General features: G+C 57.2%; 1 protein-coding gene and 1 long non-coding RNA gene across 6 annotated transcripts; both read left to right on the top strand.

Annotated features, from left to right (window-relative positions):
- The first annotated feature begins 150 nt into the window (after positions 1-150).
- On the top strand, positions 151-9,296 carry LOC123479560 (uncharacterized). Of its 4 annotated transcripts, XR_011651191.1 has the most exons (5): positions 151-289; positions 6,405-6,577; positions 6,925-7,152; positions 7,694-7,799; positions 9,091-9,296. It is a non-coding gene; the product is annotated as an uncharacterized lncRNA (long non-coding RNA). The 4 variants fall into 4 exon arrangements; XR_006655205.2 differs by having other exon boundaries at positions 7,694-9,296; XR_011651190.1 differs by lacking the exon at positions 7,694-7,799.
- A 2,943-nt stretch (positions 9,297-12,239) lies between these two features.
- Positions 12,240-27,465, top strand: SPI1 (Spi-1 proto-oncogene). Of its 2 annotated transcripts, none has more exons than XM_024558968.4 (5): positions 12,240-12,520; positions 15,004-15,103; positions 25,128-25,315; positions 26,166-26,328; positions 26,749-27,465. In XM_024558968.4, the coding sequence occupies exons 1-5, from the start codon at positions 12,476-12,478 to the stop codon at positions 27,066-27,068; spliced, it is 816 nt and encodes a 271-aa protein (XP_024414736.2). In that variant the 5' UTR covers positions 12,240-12,475; the 3' UTR covers positions 27,069-27,465. The 2 variants fall into 2 exon arrangements, with proteins under 2 accessions (XP_024414736.2, XP_024414737.2); XM_024558969.3 differs by having other exon boundaries at positions 12,241-12,520; positions 15,007-15,103.
- Positions 27,466-27,748: the final 283 nt, after the last annotated feature.

Consider the following 27,748-nt stretch of genomic DNA (forward strand, 5'->3'; position numbering starts at 1 on the left):
AGGGCACCAGATCTGGGCCCTGGCCAAGGAGGCAGGAGGGAGGAGGGAAGGCCACGGGGCACCAGGGGCTGCTGCCTGGCAGGTCCCTGTGCCCAGGGTAGGGAAGTTTCTTATTTCTCCTGCTCGACTTCCCCCTTTGATTTATTATAGCCATGAAATGCTCTGCTCTCTTCTCTTTTCCTTGCTGTCCCCGGGGCTAGAGGAGCACAGACCTCCCCAGGCACCGGCCCCGGCCTCGCTGGACTCCTATCTTCTGCCCTGGGTTGAGCCCAAGGGCCAGAAACGAGAGGTGAGTCGGGGCAGTCAGGTGGGATGAGCAGGGGCCCCGGCCTCCCAAAGACCAGCCTGGGTAGGACCCCCGGGGCTGGCGACATCTCACCCAGAAAGGGCTGGGGCTGGGCAGAGGGTGTGGCAGGACCTTGTGGACTTGAAAGCAGATGGCTCCCTGGGGTCATGGGGGTGGTAGGCTCCTGGCCAACGGCCTCAGTGAGGCTTGGGGATCGGGCCCCGCCAGGGTCTGAGGGCCAGGCACAGAGTTCCCAATGCCAACCGCCAGGTCAGAGAAATGGCTTCTCTGTGACCCCTGACCCCATATTCTGATTAAACAATGGCCAAGGCAGGCCTGGCGCAGGCTGGTCTGGGGATTGGCCTGAGAACCCAGAGGAAGGCATGAGGCCTGAAGCCTGGGAAACCCCAGCTCCTCCAGGCCGCAGCTGGACATCACCCTGCGGCCTGGCTGAGGTAGGTAAGGGCTGGAGTCTGTCGGTCGGGCTGCCCCGCAGGCCTGCCCCCGGCCGGAGCATTTCTCTGCCTGCCACTGTGCGGTGCCTGTGGTAATGGGGCTGTTAGCATTTTGCAATGGGCCGGGGGTGGGGAGGCTGCGCACACATGCTTCCTGTGGTGACTGGGCGCTTCCTGTTTTCTCAGGCGCCGGACTTGCTACTGTCGATGTGGAAACAGGGGCAGCTGCAGCCTGGGTGGCTCCAGGCTGGGCGCCCCGACTCTGCCCAGAGGAGCCTAAGAGGGCCCGCCACCCCGAGCCCCAGGCCGGGCTAGGTGGCCTGAGTTACCCCCCACCCCAGGCCTCTGTCTTTCCCACCCCAACAGCTTCCGCCAAGAGGAAGGAGTCAGGCAGGGCTGTTACTCAAGGCTGAGCAGGTGGCCCAAAAGGTCAGAGCCCCAGCGGTGAGAGCTCTAGGCCGGCGCCAGGGCACGTGGCTTTGGTCTCAGCTCTGTCCTGCATTCACTGAATGGCTTGGCCATCCCTGGCCCACCTGAGGCCTTGGTTTTCTCTTTTGTGTTGTAATCATGGCACCGGTGACCTTAAAATCCTTCTTCCATTTCTGCCCTAATTCGGACTTGATTTTTATGTCCCAAGAGCCTCAGCTTTGGGGACAGGGTGAGCACTGAAGCTGGGGGTGCTCAGCACAGGCCTGGACAGAGGGGGGACTTTGGGGGTAGAAAGGGCATGCTAGGCAGGGGGCCAGACTGGAACAAGGCTTGGAGGTGGAAGGCCAGGACCAAGTTTGGGGGTCAGGGTGTTGATGGGACAGTCAGAACAGTCGGTGACAAGGTTGATCCAGAAGGATCAAAAGCAGGAGAAAGATTTGAAGGGCCTCTGTGGTCCTTCGAACCTTGTGAAAGGGCCTGACACCCTCCTCACACCTTTCCTCGGGAGAAAGACCAGCAGTTGCCTTGGGGGGTGGTGGGGGAAGGGCCAGCCCTTCCCGTCCTCCAGGCTATGAGTGCCATGTGGTATGATGTGGGAGCCTTGGGAGGGACCCAGCCCTTCCCCATCTGTCAGGTGCCTGGAGTTCCACCATGAGGGCCAGGCCTTGGGATTCGGCACTGCCCTCTTCCCGAATGGGTTTTGTTTTGTTTGTTTTGTTTTGAAGCTGCTATTGCAAGAAGGGGAGGGGAGATGACTTTGCTTCTTGTTGAGTTTGCTGACAGCATCTGACCTCTGGAGGAAGAGTCATTTTTGCAGGAAGGTTGGGGCCCGAGCCCCTGGGAACTGACCAGTCCACTAGCTGAGTTCAGCCATCCCTTGGCCCAGGAGATTCTGAGATTCGGGCCCCACGAGGAGCTCCCCCTACACCTCAAGGCCATTACAGAGTGCGAGAGGTCTTGGGATCTCAAGACCCTGAGGCCCAGCCTGAGGGGCCATCAGGCCAGCCTGGGCCCCGCCATCCTGTCCCTTGCCTTGGTGCCCTGGGCCAGCCCAAGTGCTGAGTTGGCGGCTCAGCAGCTGCTTCTGCCCATGGAGGCCCAGTTATAAATAAGCCCAGTGTGGCCAAGTCATCAAGTTCTGCCTCAGCCGCATTACCTCAGTGACCACAGGTTGAGGCTGCCCAAGAGCTGGGCCCACTGGGACGCACCCACCCAGGACAAGGGCTGGAGCAGCCTTGATGCCTCCTGGGGTCCCCAGACCCAGGGTTTGTGCTCTGCAGCCACTGAGACCTGGGCCTCCCTGGACACAGGCCACAGAAGGGGCAGGGCCATCCCGCCTGCACGGAGCCAGCAGCTATTTACAAACCGAAACCGGGAGGAGTGCAGTGGCTGTGGCCAAAGTGGCTCCAGGCCCCCAGCCCCCACTCCCACTCCATCCCCAGCAGCCCCATCCCCCCTCTCCCCATGGCTTCCTCTTTCCTTCCCCACACAGCCCCCCAACCTCCCACTGCCTGGCCATCTCTCTCTGGACAAACTGCAAGCAGCACACAGTGACCAGCCCATGGGTCCCCTTCTCTTCCCTTCCCCCAGGACCCCATCAGTCAGGGCTCCTTATAGCTGTAGCCCCTTCCCACCCAGGCCCAGCCCACCCTGGCCTGCCCAAGGCACATTCCCACAGTTCTCAGTTCCTCTTCATGCTTGGAAAATCTCCAACCCCAATGGCTGCCACCATCCTGCCTGTCCTTGCCCGGAGGTGACTCTTCTGGGCGCCCTCAGCCTTCATGGGGGGCCAAGGAATCTGGGGTGCTGTGGAGGAATTGGGGCACCTGGGGACTTCAGGGAGCCTGTTTCTGGGCAGGAGGCCCCAGCCAGCACTCTCTTTGAGTTGAGTTTTGGCCCACTCTTCAGGCTGGTGCGAGTCACAGGCCCTTGCGCGGTGCAGGACTGAGCTGGGATGGACTGAGCTGGGATGGACAGACCCTGGGCCCGAGACCCCAGCACACGCTGGTCGGGAAATGACAGGCCGGATGGGGTCGCAGCAGGGAACTGCTCAAGGGGAGACAACAGAGGACGGTACTAATGCTCATTACTAATAGCAGCTTATGGTGCATATTGGCCAGCTCCCTGTCCCTGAGCAAGGCTGTCCCATCATCCCCATCATAAATGGCAACGGAGGCTCAGAGGGGAAACGCATGTCTGAGACTATGGAGCTGGAAAGCGTCTGCACTGCAGTTCGCGATCTGCCTACACTCAGTCCCGTTCTCTCCGCGTCCAACTGCCGCCTTGCTTTGGCTTGGACCTCAGTCTTCAGGCTGAGAGGACAGACGTTCCCCACCGCTGTGACAAGGGTGGAAGCAGGGCTAGCCTGAAGCTCAAGGCCTTGGACAGCAGAGTTGCCAAATGGCCGTCTTTGGCCAGGCCATGCGTGCCTGGAGCCCTCTGCCCTGCCCAGAAGGAAGGCTCTCACTGCCTGTTCCTTTTCTCCTGCCAAGTCCCAGGTGAGGCAAAAGCCCTGGCCCGGGCCCTGCTCAGCCACAGCTGCCATCTGACGGTCACCTGACCCCTCTGAGCCTCTGAGTCCTCTTCTGTGAAACTGTCATTTCATAAGCACCGAACTGTCTCAAGCTAGGACACGGCCCTGCCCACGGCTCTGTGGAGAAGGCAGAAGAGTTACAAAATCCTGAGAGCTCTGAGAGGGAAACTGAGGCTGTGGGGTACTGAGAAAGAAGTGAGAAATACTTCCCGGGATGGGAGGGGTCCCACTAGCCATGGGCCCTAAAAGACTAGAAAGAGTTCCCCAGAAAAAACGGGGGGCAGACTCTCCATTCTGAGTCACATCCCTATGTCTTCAGCATTTCCCATGGCTTAAGCGCCCTTCCTTCCTCTGGGCCCGGTAAACTCCTATCCACCCGTCAAGGCCCATGGACACACCATAGCATGACCAGGCCTGGCTGGCTTGGCAGCTGCACATCTCCTCTTTCCCACCCTGGGTCTGAACAGACCCAGAGTCTAGTCCGCCTTGGTCACAACGCCCTTGCCAGCCCCACCCAGCCAGGCATCTGCTCCCGAGCTCCAGCCCCCGCTGTCCCCAGCTCCGAAAAGCACCGTTTCCCTTTTCTGGGTGACCACACGCCATGCACAGGGAATTTCCATCGCAGCCTGCGGAGCCTCTGATTCACTCAGACCCCCCATACAGTTAACTCCTTCTGGGCCTGCGCCTTCTGCTGCTACCCTCCGGGCTGCCCCACCCTGCCTGGGACCCCTGAGGAGCCTCAGACTGGCCTTGGGCTCCACAGCCTGGACATGGAAGCCAGCCTCTCACTGGCCCACTCAGGGTCCTCTTACTCCCGTCCCAGTTGCAGAGAGACCTGCCCCCAGGGCTCAGGGCCCACACTCCGGGGCGGCGAGCTGACCACGGGTTCCGCAGTAATACAAGCCTGGGTCTAGTCCAATTCTGGGCCTTTCTGCTCTGTGACCTGGAGCGGTGTAAGTAAGGGCTTGCTCTGGGCTGTTTCTCATCTGTAAAATGGAGACGATTCCTGTCCCAGAGCCTGGTTGTGAAAACCCAGTGTGCTGGGCCCAGGAAGGGAGCCCAGCAATGACCAAGGGCCCCTCTACCCCTGTCACAGGGGCCCTACTCCAGAATCGAGCCCTTTTTTCAGTCTGGCTTTCCCCTGCCAAGACCTGGTGGCTCAGACAGGGTGAGAGAGAAGGGCAGGAAGGCAGAGGAGGCCGGGGCTGCGATCTCTGGGCTCCTCTCCGCCAGCCGCCCAGCCCCCTGTGTTTCTCAGTTTTTCCAAGGAGGCGGTAGAGAGGCCTGGTGGGAGCCCTGAGAGCCTAAAGGCCGCAGAGCTCCTGAGCCTCGGAGACAGAGCCGAGCCTTCCTCCCTCCCATACACACGGACTCCACACGCTCTGTCTGATCTAACTCTCACAGCCCCTCAAGTGAGGTGCATCCTAGGATGGCCCCATTTCACAGATGAGGACATCGAGGCCCCGGGCAGTGACAAGCCCTCGGCTACAGAGTGACAAAGGACGGGGACAGGATTCAAATCAAGGTCTGCCTCTGGCAGGCTCAGTAAGCACTTGTGGAGGCCAACGAGGGAAGCGTGCAGTAACTGAACGCCAACTGTATACCAGGGAAAGACTGACGTCTTGCTCGGGCCTTTGAACGGTGCTGGGAGGTGGGCCTTGCTGACCTCTCTGTAGAGATGAGTCCTCTGGGATCTGGCTGGGGAAGGAACTTGCCCAGAGGCCACACATCCCGTCTTGGGGAAGGACCCAGGGGCGCCGAGAGAGAAGAGGATGGTGTCAGGGGTTCCACAGGCAAGGGGGCTGAAGGGAAGCAGCTCCTGTCCTCAGCGAGCCAGCAGTGTGGGGGGTGCTGCCCGTGGTGAGCAGAAGGAAGTCGCTGTGGGTGGCGGTGGGTTTGAGGTGCCGGAGGCTGAGTGATGTGGCCAGGAGGTGAGCTCCTTGTCTGGAGGCCTGGTCAGCAGGAGACAAGGGTGCGGTGGGGTGGCCGTGATTCAGGGCCCAGCGGAGGTCGGCTTGCTCTGGAGATCTGTGCCTGCCGTGGTTGGGGCTGGGGACCGCACACAGGAGGTGGCACAGATGGGAGGAGAGACTCAGGGGGCTGGGGAGAGATGGAGGTAGACAGGGAAGAGGGTCTCTGGAGGCAGCCTGGAGGAGGTGAGCCCTTGAGAGACAGAGACCTTAGGGTGCAGAAGGGGGTGGCCTGTGAACAAAGGCTGTGGGAGATTGAGAAAGAGGTTCTGGGAATGTTGAGAAGTATCTTCTGGCTGGAGGTGGGGCTGGGGCAGGTCCCCCGGGGGGTGGGGGTGGGGGGTGGGGGAGGGTAGAAAAAGCTGGCTGCAGTCTGAGTGTCGGGAGCTGCGACACAGGCCTCAGAGGTTTGCACTTCGACCTGCGGACAAGTGAGGGCTAAGGAAGAGTTTTAGGGAGGGAGATACCCACGGGAGACACTCGAGATGGGGATAGCGGCGGCACAGGCCCCAGGGCCGTTCAGAACTGCAGTCCCCTCTCCCTGCACTCACCAGCTGTGTGTCCTTGGGCACGTCCCTCACCCACCTGGGCCTCCCTTCCCTCATCTGTGAAATGGCCCCGATAATAACATGCCTGCCTCTCGGGATTATGTGAGGGCAGACCGAGTTACTGCCCGTGGACAGTGGGGTCTGGACGGACGCCGGACCCTTTCCCCACACCTTTGGCCGCAGGCACCCTGAACACCTGCCGGGAACCCGGGCCAGGATCTCAGCCGGCCTGGCCGGGCCTCTGAACTTGCTTCTGAGCCTCAGTTTCCTCATCTGCACCACAGGGACGGTACTGGTGCCGACTTCAGATTTGAGAAGAGGGAGTGCACCTGTGACGGTGTCGCCTCCCATCTGAGGTCAGAACTCAGCTCCACATTCCCCAGGCTCTACCTGGCTCAGCCCCTGTCCTCTCCCGCACCCCGTGGTCCTGGTTCACACCCTGCCCAGTCTGTGCTTGGGCTGGTCCCCTGCCTGGAGCTCTCCCCCTAGCCATCTGTGTATGTGTGGGTGGGTGCGGGGCTTGCTCCTTCCTTGCTTTCAGGGTTTGCTCAGGCTCCTCCTCAGTGAGGCCTGCCCTGCCCAGGATCCTCTTCAATGGGCCCACTGCCCTCACCCCCTCTGCCTGCCCCAAGATCCCCCTTACTCACTTGCTAACACGGAAAAGATCTCATTTGCTATACTTATCCCCACCCTCCTGCTCCAGGACAAGCCCCCCCAGGGCAGGGGTCTGCGCCCATCTGGGCCGCCCGGCCCACCGAGGCCCCGCGTCAGTATCTGTGAGATGTCCTCATGCACCAAACAGCCCGCCCAGTGCTCTGACCTACACTCGGGAGCCCCGAGGGGCCCAGGCGACCGACGCTGGGGCCCAAGGAGCCTCTCCTCGTGTCTCAACCATGAGAGGAAGTTGCAAGACGGCCATTTGTGTACACAGGTTGAGCTCTGCTTGTCATCTTTCCCAGCTCGCGGTCTGAGGCCTGAGTTTTCCCACACACCCTGTCACGCCCTGTGGGGGCCCGTCGCTAGGAAAGGGGGAAGGGATTCTGTTCCCTCGTTTTAGAGCGCTCTGGGGTTGAGGCCAAGGGGCCTGCAAGTTTAGGGCCTGGGTCCCCTCCATGGGCTCACTCAGTTTCAAAGACACAGCACCCACGCTTCCTGTCGCCCGCCCACCTTGCGATTGCAGCAGCTCCCAGCCTACCCCCTGCAGCCACCCAGCCCAGCTGGGGCAAAGGGCAGCCCGGCCAGCCCTCTGTCACCCCAGGCCTTCCTGTCACGCAGCCCGCGGGCCTCCCACTTGGCCAGTGGGGTGTCGGGAAAGCACTGTCCTATGCTGTTGGCAGGAGGGTGGGTGGGCACAGCTTTTACCAAGGGTGATGTGACTATTTATCTTTCCGTCCACCCGTCATCTATCTCAAAACGTAGAAGGCAGTGCACCCAAACTAACACAGCATTACATGCTCATTCTGTCTCAATAGAAAAACACATATCCTTCGGCGTCAAAGAAGTGAGTCAAAAATCCCTGTGCACCTGTGTTACAAAGATCTAAGGAAATGATTTCAGTTCCAACGAGTTAAGATAGCTGTATGTCATTTTCAATATTACTTATAATTTAAGAGCTTTCTATTTCTGTTTAAGTAATTTCTTTTTCTAAGGAGAGGAGAAGGGAAGGAGAAAGAGAGGGAGAGAAACATCAATGTGTGGTTGCCTCTCACATACCCCTTACTGGGGACCTGGCCTGCAACCCAGGCACATGCCCTGACTGGGAATTGAACCAGTGACCCTTATGTTTTGCAGCCCGCACTCAATCCACTGAGCCACACCAGCCAGGGCAATTTCTACTTAAGTAACTTCTGATACTATGTATTAGCATCTACAGGGAGGTGGACACTTCCCTCTAACTTCCCGGTTTAAAAAAAAAAAGCCTTGCCTCTTGACCCAGCATTTCAACTTTTGGAAATTTATTCTAGACATACACTTATAAATGGGTAAAGTAACACATTTTATCGATTGTAGTAGTGTCATTAGTACTAGCAAATGACTGGAATCAACCTGAATGTCCATCCTTTAGAGACTGGTTAAGTGCATTTAAAAAAGTTCTCTTTTTTAAAGATTTTCTTTATTAACTTTTTAGAGAGAGGTGGGGGGAGGGAGAAAGAAAGGTAGAGAAACATCAATGTACAAGAGATACATTGATCAGTTGCCTCCCACACACCCCCAGCTGGGGACCTGACCTGCAACTCAGGCACGTGCCCTGCCTGGGTATTGAATCAGCGACCTCCCAGTTTGCAGGCCGGCACTCAATCCCACACCAGCCAGGGCTGGTTAGGTACATGGTTAACCGAAATACTCTACAGCAATGAAAATGCACCACAGCTACGTGCAACAACATGGTGGGGAAAAGAAGCGGAATCTCCTGCCACCCCCCCCAAATATTTACATTATGATTTTCTTTATATAAGGATTAAAATCTGTTAAGATAAAAACTAAGCTATGTGTTAGGGATCTTTACATAAGTGGCGAAGCTGTAAAGAAAAGCAAAGAAATAATTACTGAAAACGTTAGGATGGTATTACTTCTAGAGCAGGGGAGGGGTCTGTAAGAGGACATTTTGGGGGTGCTTCTGGAGTGCTGGGAATGTTTTATTTCTTGACCTGAACGGTGGTTAGACAAGTGTTACATTTGTAATTATTCTTTAAACTGTATGCAAACATTCTAATATGAACGAGGCCACTCATTTGAAAATATTGCAGCCCATCCAAACAGTGGAATACAATACAGTCAGTAAAAAGAAAGAGGGCGGCTCTATATGCATGGGCGTGGAATGGATCTGGGGGGGAAAGCAAAGTACAATGTGTTTTATGCTGCCTTTTAGATAAAATTAATGAGAGGACACACCTGCCCCTGTGCCCACGGCTGTTTACCCCGTCTCTAAAGAAAACACAAGAATCACGTGAGCTTCGGGGACGCCTGTGGAGGGGACCTGGGCAGCTGCTTCCTTTTCTGTACCTTTTGAGTTGTGTGTCATGTGCATCTATTATCTATTCAAAAAATAAATTAAATAAAAAATTTCTTGCCTCTCATTCTCTGGAACCCTGAAGATGTTTGGAGTCAAACTAATTTCTTGCCGATAAGAATGAGAACCACAGCCAGCCCAAGGCGTGATGCGCCGGGCGACCTCCCTCGAGTCGGGGACCCTCTCTGGTCCCCATTTCCTCCATCGTAGAAGACAGAGGCCAGGTCATCCCCCCATCCCATCTCCTCCCCAATCCCTCGTCCTCCTTTTCTGCTGCGTGCCCCCTGTTTCCTCCTTGCTGCCTCACTTCCCTCCGTTGACTGTCTCTGATTTTGCTTTTCTTTCCCTTCCTCTCTGATCCTCGCTGCCTCCCCCACCCTCCACCCTCCCTGCCCTCTCCATGCAATTGCAGGGGTGGGGGTGGCCAGCACAGTTCTGGGCACTCAGAAAATAACTCCTCTCCTTCGAAAGGAGCTGTGAGCTCTGGGTGATCTCACACCCTGCCTGCTCTGCTTGAAATGGCTTCAAACCTGGTGCCGCTGTTCCGAGGACTTTGCATAACTGCAGGTCCTCGGGCGTTTGAGGTCTGGGAAGAGGCCGCTGGTGCCCTGCGTGGGGAGGGGAAGTGGGAGGGAGGATGGGGAGGACTTGTCGGTGTGCGCACGGACACAGAGGTGCACCTGGCACAGAAAGTGAGAGTTGTTCTGTCCATTCCGGAGATTTGGGCCCTGGGTCGTTTTGGGGGCTTCCTTCCTCAGGCCTGTTGGGCTTGGCCAGACTTGGGACAATGGAATTTCTTCTCCTGGGCCCCTTGAGACTTCAGCCTTAGAAACACATTGCTGATCTGGTCTGCTGCCTCCGCCTCGGAGGAGAGCACCACACCCCCTGCCTGCGGCCAGCGAAGACTTCAGTTGCCCCTGGATGCCACCCAGGCTCCCTGGCTTGACACGCAAGGCCTTTTGCCTTCCTGTCCTGGCTTGCTTCTTGCCGCAAAGATGGCGGCTCACCGTTCCCTTGTTCTTTCCCTCTGTCCTCGCCTTTGCTGAGGCTGGTTCCCTGGCCAGACAAGGCCCTTCCCTTGCATGCTTCCCTACCTGCAGTCCTGACTAATGAATCATTCGAGATGTACCTAGCACCCGCCTCTCGTGCCCCCACCTCCTGGACACCCAGGGCATGCCTCACTCATGTTTGTGCCCAGCACGTGGAGCACCCTCAATAAAATGTTAGTGATTAAATGAATGAGTTAGTAGGTAAATAAGCATGTAAACAAATCAAACCAAACCAAGGCAATAATGACTGAACGAACAAACGAATGAATGAAGACATCAGGCAGGGCCTGTTCCCATGGGGTAAACCCACCCTCACACACACCCAGGTAGCCGGGACTCTGCCTTCCTGACCAGGGAATTGTGAGCAGGGATGGAGCTGTTGGCAGGTCGGCCTGCCTCTCCCCTCCTCTCAGGGAGGGGCCTGGGTCAGGTTCTTAGGGTGTCTTGGGGACTTGTGACCTGGACCCCTTGGAGAGACCCAAGTGTGGATGCAAAATATCGGTGAACGGGGAAGTGGTTTAATGGTGAACCTAGACCCGTGGGTCCCAGGCCTTTGCTGCCAGTGAAAAACACTTGGGGGCCTGGGTTCCCACCAACAGCACAGAGGTAGGCGCGTCTCCGTGGGAAGGGGTGTAAAGCAAAGGGTTAGACTGCACGGGGGACAAAACAATGCTCCGGAAGATCTTCCCCAGCAGAGAGGACTCACCAGAGATCAGTGGATCAGAACAGGTCTCCATTCATCCCTCGGCCCTGCAGACTAGATCAGGAGCTCTCTGAAGGCAGCGATCTTGTCCAGTACTTTCCTGTTTTCCCAGCACTCAACCCAGAGCCTGGAACTCAATTAATACTGGCAGGAGGCACAGATAAAAGCTTGAGTGGTTGGGAGAATGAGCGAATGAGCAGGTGGGTGGGTGGATGGATGGGTGGAGGGATGAATAGTGGATGGGTGGATGAGTGGATGGGTAAATGGACTAATGGATGAACAGATGGATAGCTGGGAATACAGTAGATAAACAGAGGAAATATAGACTGATGGATTAATAAGGGATGAATGGGCTTGTCCATGAACATATAGATGGCTAGTGGACAAGTAGGTAGATAGATGGGTGGATGGATGAATGGACTAGCAGATAAATGAATGAATGAATGGACAGTTGGACGAACCGATAGATAAATGAATGTATGGCTGACTGGATGGGTGGAGAGATGGATGGACAAATAGATAAACAAGTTATTTCAAAAACAGATAAATGAATGGAGAGCCAAGAAAGGTTAGTACACGAGGAAGACGAGATTGATACTCTGGCATTGGCAAGGGGTAGGGAAACTGAGAAATCTGGGCTGGGACTAGAGCCCCAGAGATCTGGAAGAAGCAGTGGTACTCAGGAAACTGGGAGAAGTGGTGCAAGAGCCCAGGAGCCTCCTTTGGTGGAAAGAAAGCCGACGACAGGAAGGGACTGGGGTCGGGGAAGGGAAAGCACACTGTGCTGAGGACCACGGAGCCCAGCCCCAGGCTGCGTGGAATCTGGGGGTTGGGGACCCCAGGCTTAAGAAGAGTCAGGCCTGGCAGTCTCAGCTCTCAGCCAGCCAGGCTCACCCCAGAAAGGAGAGGCCCCAAGAGGGCCCCCCAATGAGCTCTGATCCCAAGGAAGTGACTGTGGGCCACACAGGGGGATCTCAGGAGAAGTAAGCATTTGTGGGGTTAGGGGTTAGACCTTCAGCACAGCCCAGGGCTAGCAAAGGCCTCGCTGTGATAGATCCAGCCTTCCTCCTTCCTTCTCTTCCTCTCTACCACAGCCCCCACAGCCGCCCCTCACAGTCCCAGCTTCCTCTGGGCAGGGGGCTTGGCCCCCACAGCCTCCCAGGCCAGCCCCTGGAGTACCACCTGCCCCAGCCTACTCTAGAGGGCCAGAGACTTCCTGTAGTGCAAGAGATTTATGCAAACGGGCTGGGGCGGTGATGTCACCCCAAGGGGACTATCTTCCAGTGGCAGGCCCTTCGATAAAATCAGGAACTTGCGCTGGCCCTGCAATGTCAAGGGAGGGGGCTCACGCAGGGCTCCTGTAGCGCAGGGGGCAGGCCTGAGCCCTGCGCCCGCGGAGTCCGTCCAGCCCCCGACGGGGCTTCCCATCCCAAGGGGCTCCGCACTGGCCCCCACCGAGGCAGGGGACCTGACTGGCTCGGAGCTCGGCTGGATGTTACAGGCGTGCAAAATGGAAGGGTTTCCCCTCGTCCCCCCTGTGAGTATTGGGACTCCTCCGCCAGCCCAGCCTGTGGCCCTCGGTCGCCCGCCCGCCTGCCTGCCAGCCCGCAGACTGCCCTCCTGGTTCGCTATCAGTGGGAAGTTGGTGTTTCCTCCCTGGAGCTCCTGGCCTGAGAGCCAGCGAGGGGGCCACCGGGTCGTCAGAGCATGGCCTGGCGGGCTGAGGCCGGGCCCGCGGTGGGGCTGTGATCGGTGGGGCCTGAACGGTTATTTATAGATGGGGCTTGGGTGGCAGGGCCTGAGCTCCAGGGCAGGGGACTAGGCCGAGGACGGTGAGGGCGGTGGCAGAGAGGTGCTGGAGGAGGAGATGGGGACACTGGCATGGGGGGAGGCCGGTCCCTAGGACAGAGCAGCTGTGAGAGCAGGAGGCAGCGGGCCGGAGGACTCCGCCTGTGGCCTGAGAGCTCTTGGAGACTGAAGCTGCTATAAGGCTGGGTCCCAGCGCCTGGCCTGGGGCCTGGCACAGAGGACATGGTTGTTGACCAAAGGGTCTGGGCCTTGGGCCTGCAGGTCCCCAAGAGCAACCTCTTGGGCAGAGGCAGGGGCAGAGGCAGGGGCAGGGACCAGGGGTGGAACAGTGACTAGGGCTGGGGATACCGGAGAAGAGGGTGGGAGCTAGGGCTGGGGACATCTTGGGGCTGAGATTGGGGCTGGGGTAGGGTGTGATCGAATGCGGGACAGGAATTAGGGCAGGGGTGAGGTTGGAGGTGAAGAAGAAGGACCAGGGACCCGGGAAGGCTGGGACAACAGGCAGGGGCAGACGCCCACTGCCCCTGCTCTGGGTGGCAGTTGCAGCCATAGGCAGATGTCAGACTTGGGCTCCTCTAAAGGGACCTTTCCTTTTCCTCGCTCTGTCTCCACTCAGCAATGGTGGGGAGCCCTGGTTGGGGGGGGGGTGTTGGGAAGGGACTTGGCAGCGCCTGCCCACCTGACTCAGCCTTCCCAGCCTAGAGGCAGCTCCCCTCCCCCGCCCAGCCCAGCTGCCCACCCCAGCTGGGCCTCAGAGCCCCTGGGAGGCACCTCAGGCCAACATCCTGCTGCTGGGCTGCCCTGCCTGAAACCCCAGTGCTGGGCTCCCGGCCTCCTCGCTCCGCTTGACACAGCACCAGCCAGCTGCCCGTGCTCCACCCACCCCCTTGACCTGGCCCTGTCCCACCTTTCCCCCACCTGGGACCAAGAAGGTGCGGGGCAAGCTGGGGGTGATGGAGGTGGTCCCAGAAAGAGCCAACTCTGCCTCAAGAAAGCCATAGGCCCAGGGGCTTGGCCATCCTCTCTCTGACCCGTGCTTCTCAATCCCTAAGCTCCAGATAGAGAGGGGCCAGAGGCACATCTTGGGCTCCTATACCACACCCTTTAGCCCCTCTCCCCAGCCCAGGGGCTACCCTGAGTACTCCTGGGAGGGTGGGCCCCAAGGCAGCCCTGGCCCCCAGTGCGAGCCCTGAGGCCCAGAGGACAGTTGTGCAATTCCTGGGCACACGCTTCAGGGTGGGGAGAGGCCTGATGACTGCTGGGAAGACTGGGTGTGCATGTCCCTGTGCCTGTGCCAGTGAGTGAGCATGGGGAGGAGGCCAGGGAAGAGGGGGAGGGCAACAGGGAGGAGAGGGGGGAGGGGAGGAGGGGAGAGCAGGATCCTAGTGTGGGAGTCGGAAGGAGGATGGATGAGGGGCAGTGAGGGGATCTGGGCTCTGGCCACCCATGGCCCCCAGAGCCCGCCTGGGTGAACACCATAAACTCCATCAGTGTGCCAAAGTGGCCCTGGGCAGGCCTGGGGCCTGGGCGCAGGTTGGGAGAGAGAGCAAGGGCTGGGTGGGGGCCGTGTGGACTGGGCAGGAGGACAAGTGTGTGTGCTGGGAGGACAAGTGTGCAAGTGGAATGGGAGTGACTGTGGAAGGGTATAGGTACAGAGGTGAGTTTGGTGTGCTTGAAGGCAAGTGTGTGGCTACGTGTATGAATCTGAGTGACTCTGTGTGGACCTCTGGCATGTGTGTATATGTGTATATGTGTGAGTGTGAGGGCGAGTGTGAGGAGAACTCTGGGCGTGAGCTGCCTTGTGGGTGTGGGTGTGAGCGTGTCATGGGGAGCGCATACATCTGGGGGCTGTAGGGGCACCAGCGTGAACGTGAGAGGGCGAGTCTAAGGCTGGGGCTCAGGCACGCAGGTGTGAGTGTGCAGCGAGTGTGAAGAGGCAGGGGCAGGGGTGAAGGGAGGCTGTGCTCTCCCCTCAGCCCCGGTCTTCTTTGGACCTCTGAACTCCAGGGTCCCTTTCTGCAGGAGCCATGGCTCTTGCTCTCCTGGGCCCCTGCTCCCACTCCCTGTGGCCTCTCCCAGGCCCACGCAGAGACAGGCCCGGCACAGCGGCTCAGTCTGGGAGGGCAGTGTGGACCCAACATATGGGGGGTTTTGCAAACCTGGCCCGGGTTCTCCTGCCCCAGTTTGAGTCCTGACACCCTCCTCTCTCAGCAGCCATCAGAAGACCTGGTTCCCTATGACACAGACCTGTACCAGCGCCAGACACACGAATACTACCCCTATCTCAGCAGTGATGGAGAAAGCCACAGTGGTGAGTGCAGGGCCCGCCCCGCCCCACAGCCCCAGCCTGGCCTGGCACCTGAGTGACTCCCGGGGTCTGGAGGGAGGAAAAAGAAGACATGGTTCCCAGGGCTTCTTTGGAATGCTGAGAACTGCTCAAGCTAGTTCCCAGGGGATGTGAATTCCCTGCCCTAAACCCCGCACCTCCCCCCACCCCCACCACAGCTTCCATTTATCAAGCACCTTTGGTGTGCTGGGGCACGAGGTCAGCTTCTTCCACGTTTATTCTCTGGTCCAGTCTTTGTGGTCTTTTTACCGATGAGGAAACAGGTTTTGGGAGCTAAGTGATTCAGACAGGGTCGCACAGCCGGTCGGGGGGGACCCAGGTCTGTCTGCTCCAGGTCCAGTGCTTTTCCTCTCCAATTTCTCCTTCCTCCTCTCTGTTCTCGTCACCCCCTCACCCCGGACTGTGGGTGCAGGCCCACTCCCTGCTGTGTGGAGCTAGCAGTTTCTTAACCTCCACGGAAACTTGGGGCCAGCTAACTCTATGGTGTGAGGCTTGTCCTGTACATGTGGGACATTTAATGGTGTCCCACGCTTCTACCCAGCAGATGCCAGTAGGCCCGCCAGTCACGACAACCAAAAATGTCTCCACACATTGCCGAATGTTCCCTGGGGGACAGGATAACCCCGATTTGACAATTGCTGGGCTAGAAGAATGGCTCTGAGGGTCCCTTATTCAGCAGGGGCCGAAGCCCCCATTTGCTGGGGGCTGGGGCAAGAATGGGGCTTGGGCTAGAGGCCCTCCCATCTGGGTGTAACTGGCCACCCCAAGGCCCAGTCTGGATCCTGGAGCAGATTCTGGGGAGAGCGAGGCATTAGGTGCTGGGAGCCTGGGTGGTGGGCTGTGAGTGTGTCTTGGCAATTGATGCAGACACCATGAGCCAAAGGTGATGTACTCTAGTTAATGGGTCCTCACTGGGGCTCTGAGACCTGGGCAGCCCAGACCCGGGGAAGTCTGCAGCCCCAGAGGGAGAGGCACACTGGGTGCCACAGCTGAGCAAGGTTTCACACTCGAAGGCCGCACCTGGGGGCCAGTCCTACCTGTAGCTCCATTTTGCAGGCACTCCTATGGCAGCCTCAACCTGCCGACCACCCCCTGAGGGGCCACATGCATCGGCGAGTCCTCCCTTAGGGCTCTCCTACTGGATGCCAAACCCGTGACTAGCTCCACCTGGAGCTCACACCTGGCAGCCCATATAAAGACCGTACCTGGAAGCCGCGTCTTGGGAGGAAGTGGTGGAGGTACCTTGAGGCCACATCAGAGAATACACAGGCCTCTTTCAGAAGAAACCTCAGGGCTGAAAGGCTTAAAAATATCCTCTTTTTCATCCTTTTAAACTTACCATTGTACAAGAAATGTATCTTCTCTGTGGGAAAGCCAGACAGTGCAGAGAGAGTCTCCCTCTGCAGGAGTCAGAGCGCAGCGCCCACACCTAGCAGTCAGGACCTGCGCGGCCCCTCCGGGTTTGAGGACCGGCGCCCCCTGGTGGCGCCAGCCAGCAGGACTGCTCGGGCCCAGGCAAGCTCAGGGCCGCCTGGGATTGCTTCCAGCGTTAGGGATCGGTTCGCAAGCGGCCTGACCCCTCTCGGTTTTACTGGGTTTGGGTGCATTTCTTTTGGGTCCACTGAAGCCTAAGGTTTCCCTCCTGTAATATGGGGGTGCTGTTCGTATATTTAGAAAGGAGCTGGGCCTGGGGCTAGCTGACGGAGGGAGTACTTTGGAGAGGAAGCCTGTGTTCTCTATCCCTTACATCTGGGTGGGGCTCTAGGAATGGCTCCTGATTAGATGCCTGAGCGCCGCTTTGGGTCTCGAAGCCTCAGTATCTTCAGAGCCTCCTTCAGTGTCTGAGCCCCCACTTCTCCAGGCATCTGATCTGGCCCTTCCTAATAATACCTGTTGGAAGGTGACGTCTGAAGACTCAAGAGTAGAGACACCCCACCTCCTTCCCCCAGTTCCCGCAGGTTCCTTGGCCTTTTAGGCAGTGAGGCTGAGTGCTGGGGCGGGACCTGAGTCTTGTCGGGTTCCATCACTCATCAGTGTGTAACCTTGGAGACTGATGATCTCCCTGAGACTGGCTCCTCGCCTATAAAACTGACAGCGGGAAAATACTGCGTAGAGTTGGGACACTTAAATGAGGAGATGCCAGATGTGGATGAGCTCATGTTCTGGGTCCCAGGCCCAGCAAAAGTTCAGGACACGGTGTGGTAGCTTTGCTGCGTCCCCCAGGCAGGGGAGTCGAGCCGCTGCGGTGAGGGAGACGCTCAGAGGGCTCCGGGGCAGGTCAGCCAGCGAGCCCGCCCGCCAGCCACCCATCCAACACTCACTGTCCAACCCGCCTGTCCACACGCCCGCCAAACGGCCTCTGTTACCTGCCAGGCCCCGGACCCTGTTCTCGGCACCGGTGGCCCCGCGGTGAGCAAGTCAGACAGGGCCACTGCTTGTCCAGTGAGGGAGAGCCCCGCAAACAAGCGGATGGGCAGACGCGTAACCACAAGGCCTAAGAAAAGCGGAGGGGTGTAACGTGCGGTGTCTATGGGGGGGCTACTCTAGTGCGGGTGCTCAGCAAGGGCGTCCAAGGGGTGGCAGTCGGGTGGGCACGGGAGTGAAGAGAAGGAACGTGAACACAAAGGCGGGTGGGGGCAGGGTGCGGCTGTGAGCATGGGGTGGGCGTGGTGACAAGGACAGACCACGCAAGGCCTGAAGGCCAGGCCGGGAGTGTGGATTTTAGCCCGCAAACAGTAGGAGCCATTGGAGTTTGAGTGGGAAAATGATGAGAACTGAATAACCTTCTGGTGTGTGTTTGGTAAAAAGTTAAATAAATTTTGTCTTTAATTTTTCATGATTAAAGTAACACGTACTTACTGCAAAACTTTTAAAAATACAACAGTATATCAAGTAAACTATTTGCCTCGCCCCAACCTGCCTCCTCACTGGTGGCCCCGCAGTCTCTGCACGCCGACGTTTGGTTCTGTGTGCAAAATCCTGCGTGCGTGAAAATATTCGCACACACGCACGCATAGTCTGTCCACTCAAAAACGGAATTGTGCTATCACGCTGCTCTGCTACTCGCTATTTCTTACTTAAACTTGTAGGCGTTTCTCCATGACATACATCGTATATCAGAGATGGATTAAAAAAAGTTTTTCCGGTCCATTACAGCGCTGTGTAAGTAAGTGCACGCATACACGTTTGGGATAAATACTTAGAGCATCAATTTTCAACTTTCTTCCTCCCATGGCACATATAACTAATTACTAAAATTCTGTGGCACACCAAAAAACTCTGTTTTGTTGTTTTGCCGATCTGACCAAAAAAAAAAGGAAAAATTTTGATTCATTCACACCAGTCAGCTATTATTGCATTGGTGGTTGTCATTTTTTATTTGACAGTCTAAGGGAAAAAAGGTCAGTGCCGCCGACTAAATAGTCAGGTATCGCAGGTTTTAAAAATTCTTGCGGCATATCAGTGGCTGCCCCACCCTGCCCCTGCACACCTTAAAAACATTTTTTTTAAGATTTTATTTATTTATTTTAGAGAGGGGAAGGGAAGGAGAAAGAGGGTGAGAAACATCAATGTGTGGTTGCCTCTCCTGCGCCCCCTACTGGGGTCCTGGGCCATAGTCCTGGCCTGTGCCCTGACCGGGAATTGAACCTGCAACTGTTTGGTTTGCAGGGCGGTGCTCAGTCCATTGAGCCACACCAGCCAGGACCAAACCTTTTAAATTGGGGACAGTATCTATTCAGTTGTTCTATGAACGATGAGAATTTGGCTTTCTAGCTATTCATAACACACACACACACACGCGCGCGCACACACACTTCTCCACACATATATAAAGATAATTACGTAGTAGCATTTCTTTTTTTCCGGTTTTCTTAATTAACATATAATACCATATAAATTGAAGGGGTACAATGTAACGACCCCCCCCCCACACACACAGTGAAATGATTACCACAAGTTTTGTTCATAACCACCACCTTGTACAGTAACAAAAACTTTGTTCTTGTGATGAGAACTTTTAGGATCTATTCCTCTCTTAGCAACTTACAAGCTTGCCATGCAGCAGCGCAGATAATGGCCACCATGCTGTTCCTTCCATCCCCGGGTCTGACTGACTTTGTGACTGGAAGGTTAGGCCTTGGACCACCTTCAGCCAACTCCCCCACCCTCCACCCCATCCCTGCCTCCAGTAACCACAAATCTGGTCTCTGTGTCCGTGAAGTTTGTTTGTTTTTATGACGCCACATGTAAGTGAGATCACACAGTATTTGTCTTTCTCTGTACAGTAACTTCTGTTAAATCAGCATCTGAATTTTCCGCCATCAGGGCCATGCGACTGTGACAGCCGAGCCACGCGGCTCACTTTACCTGTAGGCTCTGGTCCCTGCATTTCTGGGGGACAGCGAAGCGAGGGTCGAAGAGCCCTCATTCTGGAACCAGGCTGCGGGGGGCCGCACCCCACCTCCCACTGCTACCCGGGGTGGCCGTGGGCAGGATACTTCCCCTCTCAGGCCTCCGCCCTCTCTCACACTACTCAGGGTCGCTGTGAGGATGGGGCTACTGTGTGCAAAGTGCTCCGAGCAGCGAATGTTATACTAGGAGGACTCGTCATCCTTATCAGCACAGAGTTCTAAGAAAGGGCGGGGGTAAGGTTTTGCGGCTGTTTGTTCTACCTCGTGTCTTTAATCTACGCTCTCCCTTAATTAACAGTAGCTCAGCTGCGCATGGAAATCTGGGCTAAAAATCATGTTTTCCCTTAGACATTTGAAAGCACTTCTCTGCTGTCTTCTGGTTACTAGAGGTTTTCTTGGGAAGCCTGCCGCCTTTCCTGATCTGGTTTTTCACGCACCCCATTGTTGGCTCACGTTCTGTTTGGACAGAGGTGGGGGCAGCAGAGACAGGAAGGAGTGGATAGATTCAGGACAGGTTTCGAAGGCGGGGGTCCTAGACTCTGCTTAACTGTGATGAGATACACGGAACAGAAAGCTCACCTCCTAACTGTGTCTAAGCGTACAGCTCGGTGGCAGCACGCACACTCGCACGGGTGTGCAGCCGTTACCGTCACCCGCATCGAGCGCTCTCACCTTGTAAGACTGAAACTCTGTCCCCATCACACCCTGACTCCCCACGCCCCTCCCCGCAGCCCCCGGCAGCTGCCATTCTACTTTCTGTTTCTCTACGCTGGGGACTGCGTGTGAGTGGGGTCGCCCAGTATTTGTCCTTGTGGGTCTGGCTTATTTCAGTCAGCATCATGTCCTCAAGGCTCACCTGTGCGGCAGCACGTGTCAGAATTTCTTTCCCACTAGGGCTGAACGACACTCCACCGCATGCAGAGACCACCTCTGCTTGTCCCTCCGCCAGCGGACACTGGGGTGCTTTCCGCTACTGTGAATAATGCCGCCGTGAACATGGGTGTGCAGGTGTCTCTTCCAGTCCCTGCTTCCCGGGGCTTCTGGGTGTGCTTCTGGATCGTGGGGCAGCTGTACCTTTAATTTTTTGAAGAACCACCACAGTTTTCCATTGTGGCTGCAGCGTTGGTGCATTCCCTCCAACAGCGCACAAGGGTCCCCGTTTCTCCACATCCCCTCCGACCCTTGTCATTTGCTGGTTTTGGATAATAGCGACCCTACTGGGTTTGATAGGGTTTGCTTTCCGCCACAGGATTGGCAAAGGAAATGGAGTTCCAAAGTTCGACTCCTTCTCCCCACCCACCGTCTTTCCATATACTCTTTCGCTCTTTCATACGGCCAGCCATCGACCAGCCTACTAACACATCGATCTAATCACCCGCTAATTTACCTTTCCAGTTGTCCTTCCTTCCGTCCACCAAAGCCTCCATCCATCTGCCCCTGACTCATGCATCCAATAAATATATACAAGCCTCTTTTATATTGCAGGCACATTGCTAGGTCCTGTGGAATGAATACAACTCAAGTCCTGCCAGATTTGTCTCTGCAACAAGGGAAGGAACTAACACCCTGATAACTAGGATCCCAGGGAGACGGTAGCAATTCTGTGAGACCTGGAGCTTTCTGCCCTGGGTCTCAGTTTCTGTCTCTGAACAACTTGCAGGAGGCTGGCCTTCACGAGCCCTGGTCCAATGGCCTGTGACTTTCTGAGCTTCCTTCTCAGCTCTTGCTTTCTTAATTTCTCCTCTTCCTTCGCTGCCTTGTTCTCACTTCTGCTCCCCTGGGACAGCCCTGGCCTCAGGCTGGGGTTTCTGGTCGGAGGAGATAAAGGCCAACTGAATGATACTTAAGGCCTGAATTATGTGTTGGGGGGGGTTGTTTTGAATGTCATTTTATTTTTGTCCTGGTGACATACAGGTATTAGTGACATCAAAACACTGATTAAGAATAGGGTGTGTGGATAGGACTTTGGTCCCAGGGAGCTGGTTTAGAGGGACAAGATGAGAGGTTTAGATGAATGGGTTATGGCTGGCTGGCTGGATGATGGATGGACGTTTGGATGTTTGGATGGAGGATGGATGGAGGATGGATGGAGGATGGATGGAGGATGGATGGAGGATGGAAGAGTGGATGATGGATGATGGATGAGGGTGGGTGATGGTAGACAGGCAGACGGGTAAGAGCACTCAGTGAAATGTGTCGCCGCGGGTCTTACTCAAAGCTTTCATCAACAGCCTTGCCCCCCGGGGGCTGTGACAGAGTGGTAAGGGCTCAGGGCCAGAGCCGTACTCGGGTGGGTTTGGGCCCTGACTCTCCCAGTGACTGCTGTGGGTGAGGGACTTGATCTCTTTGAGTCAGAGTTTCCTCATGTGCAGAAGGAAGATAAAACCACAGTGGCCACCTGGTGGGCCCCAAACCTGCAGGCTTCTCCAGCTCCCCGAGGGACTGGAATGAAGGTCTACTGTGACCCTCTTTGGGAAGTGCTGGCCTCAGCCTGGGACCACCAGAGTGTGCCCCTGGGTCTCAGGTGGAGCTAGAACAGAGGTGGGGAACAGGAGGGAAAGTGCAGTTAGGGCCACCACCCCCACACTTGGTCAGAGCTAAGGTGAGGATTCAGTGGGATAATGTGGATGAAGTACTTAGCACAGTGCCTGGTATGCTAAAAACGCACTAAACTAAATGTTAACTTGTACTGATCATTAATTGAATATTGGTTGATGCTTACGACGTATTGGGTGCCTAACAGGCTATAGAGAGGGTGACCCAGAGCTACCTCTAGATACCCAGGGGACGCGAATTCTCTGGAGGAGCAGAGAAGCACGCTGAGGGGGCATGTGCTGCAGGACGGACTGGGGGCCCGCTGACGGGGCTCCGGGATAAGGCCATGCACTCACGAACGGCCCTCTGGGAACGAGGTCCGAAGAGCCCAGCAGTGCTAACTTTTGCACTAGGAGGGACCCCTTCCACCTATCGGGCTCCTCCAGAGGCCCTGTGCTGGGCCATCTCTGCCTACCCGGTGGCCTGTGTTACATAATTGCCTGAGCACCCAAATCAAGGGTGAAGGCAAGGTGAGGTTTCCGTGGGCCTTTTGAAACCTTAATTATAGCTCAGGAGACTCTGTGGCAGCGTTCAGGGGACCCGGGAGGCAGGGCTCCAGAACTTCAGTGAGCAAAGGAGCACCGTCAGGGCCCTGTTAAATTCCAGCTTCGGAGTCCTTATCAGCACTTCTGACTCAGTGGGTCTCCCGTATGCCCCAAACCTGCAGGCTTCTCCAGTTCCCCAAGTCACTCTGAGGAAGGACTTCTGTGACCCCTTTGGGAAATGCTAGCCTCAGGCTGGGGCCACCAGTGTGAGCCCATGGTCTCAGGTGGAGCAAGAACAGAGGTGGGGAACAGGAGGGAAAGGGCAATCAGGGCCCCCCAACCCCAAAGTGGGGTGGGTGTGAGGGTGGGGCTGGGCAGACAGGATCGATGGGGCATTCAGTCTGTAAAGATCTGGGTGCTTCAGCTTGGCAGCGGGAGGCAGAAATGGGAAGGGCCAGGAGTGGGGAGAGAGGGTGGATTTATGAAGGGGAACCTGGGTCGGCTCACCAGATCCCAGAGCCCCCCAAGGGCCTTTCTGTGAAGGACAGAGCAGGCCCCCACAGCAAGTGGGGGGTCTCTGGCTCTTGCTAACTCATGGCGAGACAGATGCACAGATTACGTGTTGCTTTGTTTTCCCTTCAGGTGTAGGTAATTTGGTGGAGGAGAGGCAGAGAGAGTTCTTAAGGGAATAGGATTCCCTCACCCATTCATTCAGGAAATGTTCACTGTGGGAATACGGAGCTGAATAAACACAGCCACCCTGGTTCAGAGCTGGGGCCCCGGACTCCAGCCTCCGGGGCAAAGTGGCAGCTGGGGGCCCTGAAACTATTCCTCTGGGCCATTGACTGAGGTGGTGGGAGCAGGGGGAGGAAGAGGAAACAGCTATGTATTAGAGCATCTGCCCTTTGCTCACAGGCTCATGCAGGCTCGTTAGAACAAAATAGTAACCGTAGCAATAATAACAACAATAAATGTTGATAGAGTCTTAGTTTAAGGTAGATTCTAGTCTGAGCACTTGGCAGGCTCACCTAATCCTCACAACAAGCCTAGGAGACGGGTGTCATAGTAGCCCCAACTTACAGAGGAGGGGACAAGGACCTGCCCAGGCCACACCGCGGTACGTGGCGGAGGAAGAATCGGAGCCCAGCTCTGCCTCATTCCCACAGGACGTGTCGCTCTCTCCTCTGTGCTCTGCGGCCACACGGAGGCAGGAGTCTGGACTGAGGGGTCAGATGGTGTCACATGTGGAGGGGACGTCGGTCACACCCAGCTGGGTCTCTGACTTCTGAAAGGAGAGGCTCAGGGTCACATGGCAAGGTCACCACAGAGCCAAAAAACTGCATGTCATTTCTTAGGGATGTGTGAGTGGGCACACACTTGTGCCAGAAAGAAAAAAAAGAGGGAGACAGACAGACAGACAGACCAACACGCACCTATCACACACACAAGCGCACAGGGGCTGGTGGTCCCCTGCAGGGCCCTGTGCTTGTCCCGGAGACGCCGCCCTGGCTGGGCATCCTGTACACTCTGCCTTTGGGTCACATGAGAACACCCCTCTGGTCACTTTGTCACCACACCTTCTTCTGGACCCGGAATTGCACCCAGGAAGTGCTCGGACATGTGGCAGTTTTTGTTCCTGGAAAAGGTGCCCAGAGGAACTGAGTTGAAGGCCTGCCCGAGCCGCAGGGCAGGGCTCCCAGCGGCACGTGGCCGTTCCCCAAACACGAATCCACCCACCGCAGACGCTGAAAGCACCCGTGGGGGAGTTTCCAGGAAAGCTCGGCCCCAGTAACCTCCCTGGAACTCAGGCACAGCTGCCCAGGCACATGGCTTGGAAAGGGCGGCACGGTGTGCCTGGGCTAGTTCTGGTGTGTGAAGAATGTCAGCCCTGTGACTTTGCAGTCACACACCTTAGCCATGTGACAAGGCCGTGAACAAATGGCTGGGCAGCCAGTCAGTTCGGGAACCACTGGGAGGTCTTAATTGGGGGTGAGCGAGGCGGGGAACCAGCCTTCCTCAAGGTCCTACTCTGGGGCTTGGGCTTTCACAAATGTGATCTCACTGGTAATTATTATCCCCATTTTACAAGGGAGTCAACTGAGGCAAGAGAGGCCCATGTCTGCGCCTGCGGTCACATGGGAATTAAATGGCAGAGCCAGGATTCAGACTCTGGCTCAAAAGCCTGCGTCCTTGGCCAAATGGGAGGCAGACCAGCAATGCGGCTGAGAGTGAAGGCTTTGCTTCACCCTGGCGCCTGGCTCGGCCGCAGGAGAGGCCTCCGACCACCGCACGTAGCGTGTGCAGCCTCCCCAAGGCTCAGGGTCCTCGTCCATCAAATGGGGATGGGCGGCTAACAAGCTGGGTGCTTAGATGGTTGACGTCCACTTGTAGCCCAGGCTGGCCGGTGGTGGACGCCCCATACGGCCTGGCATTCTTAAGTCTTTAAATTATGCTAACCTTTTCCTGCCGGGCCCCCCGCTGGGCTGTGCCCCGCAGACCATTACTGGGACTTCCACCCACACCATGTGCACAGCGAGTTCGAGAGCTTCGCTGAGAACCACTTCACGGAGCTGCAGAGCGTGCAGCCCCCGCAGCTGCAGCAGCTGTACCGCCACATGGAGCTGGAGCAGATGCACGTGCTGGACACCCCCATGGCGCCCGCCCACGCCGGCCTCGGCCACCAGGTGCGTGTGGCCAGCCCGGCCCACTGGAGCCCCCTGCCTGCGGTGAGGCCCCGGCTTCACAGGAAGCTGACACAGGCGCTTACTCAACCCGGCTTCCTGCCCCACAGCGCCAACGGCGGCTGGAGCCCCAACGGCTCCTACTGACCCTCCGACTGACCTCATGACCCCACACCCTTATCTCCTCTCACCCCACGATGGACAGAGCCCGGATAAACCCACCCCCTCCCCTCCTGACCCACCCGACCCCAACTGCCTCGTCCTGGGCCCCCCAACCTCACTGGCTGCAGTGCTCATCCATTCACGGGCCCCCGATGGGTCTGCTATCCAAGTCACTGAGCACTGACCTGCACTGACCGCTACTGGCCCCTCCCTGTCCCCACTCACCCCCCTAACTGATTGTCCTCGGCAGCACCAGCCCCAATCCCGGTCAGTGACCTCCATTGACCTCTACCACCCTCACTGACCTCCACCGCCCCTTCACATTCTTGTCACCCATTCACTCTTAGTTGATGCTGGTACCAGCTCATTGGCCCCTTGTCACCCCACTTCTCTCGCTGGGCCACTGCTAGTCCACACGCTCCCTTTGTGTGTGAGAAAAAGGGGCCCCAGCCCTGAGCCAGGGGGCCCAGCATAGGGGGACTCCAGCAGCCCCTCGTCCCCATGACCTGCGTGTACTCTGTGTGGTGACCCTGCCTGTGACTGGACTGACCTCCAACTTCCCCAGCTTCTTCCAAATCTTTCTGGGCCCTACGAACCTCCCCACCCTCAGCACCCCCTCTTCTCTTGCTCTGTGACCCCTGCCCTGCAGCCCTGAGCTGCGTCTCTCACTGACCCCCAACGCTCTTTCCAGGTCCCCTACCTTCCCCGCATGTGCCTCCCGTACCCCTCCTTGTCTCCGGCCCAGCCCAGCACGGATGAGGAGGAGGGTGAGCGGCAGAGTCCCCCGCTGGAGGTGTCTGACGGGGAGGCCGAAAGCCTGGAGCCAGGGCCGGGCCTCCTGCATGGGGAAACAGGTAGGGCCCCAGCGCCAGCGAGGCTCTGGTCGTACCGGTGCCCCTTGCCCGCCCCAGCCAAGGCCAGCTGACGCAGCTGCCACGCCGCAGTGACATGCATGAGCGTGTGAACATTTGTTGGCGCGTGTGTTCGTGTGTGTTTTGTGGGAACACCTATGACTGTCCATACCTATATGTGCGTCTGGGAGTACATGTGCATGGGAGCAGTGAGTGTGCCCGGGCCCCTCGGTGGCTGAGTGTGGGCGAGTGTGTGCTGTCTGCACCCCTCTGTGCTGTGTGTGAGTGGGTGTGTGCCAGGCATAGAGTGGGGACTTGGGTCCCCTGTGGATGTCCCCCAATGCCGTCCTTCCCTGGCGACAGCCCCCTTATCCGGGGTGGTGGGCAGGGGCCGGCGGGGCGCTGACCTCCTCCCGCCCATAGGCAGCAAGAAGAAGATCCGCCTGTACCAGTTCCTGCTCGACCTGCTCCGCAGCGGCGACATGAAGGACAGCATCTGGTGGGTGGACAAGGACAAGGGCACCTTCCAGTTCTCGTCCAAGCACAAGGAGGCGCTGGCACACCGCTGGGGCATCCAGAAGGGCAACCGAAAGAAGATGACCTACCAGAAGATGGCCCGCGCGCTGCGCAACTACGGCAAGACGGGCGAGGTCAAGAAGGTCAAGAAGAAGCTCACCTACCAGTTCAGCGGGGAGGTGCTGGGCCGCGGGAGCCTGGCCGAGCGGCGCCACCCGCCCCACTGAGTCCAGTGAGCCAGTGACCTGCCGGCCGCCAGGCCTCCCTGCTGGCCATAGCATTAACCCTCACCTGGCCCGGACACAGGGAGGGAAGCTCCCAGGGGCCAGGGCAGGACTGTGGCGGCCGGGTGTCCCCTCGCCAGCCACGTCCTCCTCCTCCGAGCCCCCTGCCCCTTGCCCCTGCTCCACCTCCCACCTGGACTCCAACCCTAGGGCTAAAAGGCGCCTGGGTGTTTGACACCTAGAAGGGGTCAGCCTTGCTTAGTACAACCAGGTGCTTCCTTGGGAGTTCAAAGCTCCCCCACCTGTGTAAATTGAAGCCTCATTTCAAGCACCTCTCCCTTCTCACACCTCTCCTGTTAGCTTCCTCTAGGACCCCTTCATTAAAGTTATTCTGGTGACAGCTCTTGGGCACAGAGTGTCATTTAAAAGAGTTTGTGCACCGTGTCCGCGCCCCCCCCCCCCCGGGTGATCTGTCCTTTCTGCTATTGTCTATGGGGCATTTACTGAGGACCCTCCCAATGCTTAGACGCTGGGGGCCTGAGGACACAGGGACAGACCAGGAGTTGGAGCTGGTGGAAAGAACACGTCCTAGGTTGTTTTTAGGGGGATAATTCACCAAAAAGCCCTCCAGACCTGACAAATAGGTTTTTACAAAACAAACCTCAATGAGGCTCAAACTGATC

Source organism: Desmodus rotundus, chromosome 5 (genome assembly GCF_022682495.2).
Source record: "Desmodus rotundus isolate HL8 chromosome 5, HLdesRot8A.1, whole genome shotgun sequence".
NCBI classification, from domain to species: Eukaryota; Metazoa; Chordata; class Mammalia; order Chiroptera; family Phyllostomidae; genus Desmodus; species Desmodus rotundus.

What these genes read in the sequence shown, in the direction of transcription:
- SPI1 (XM_024558968.4), top strand. Translation starts at nt 12,476, where the DNA reads ATGTTACAGGCGTGCAAAATGGAAGGGTTTCCCCTCGTCCCCCCT. An exon ending in GGTTTCCCCTCGTCCCCCCT is followed by an intron (nt 12,521 to 15,003) that starts GTGAGTATTGGG and finishes CTCCTCTCTCAG; the next exon opens with CAGCCATCAGAAGACCTGGT. An exon ending in CCTCCTGCATGGGGAAACAG is followed by an intron (nt 26,329 to 26,748) that starts GTAGGGCCCCAG and finishes TCCCGCCCATAG; the next exon opens with GCAGCAAGAAGAAGATCCGC.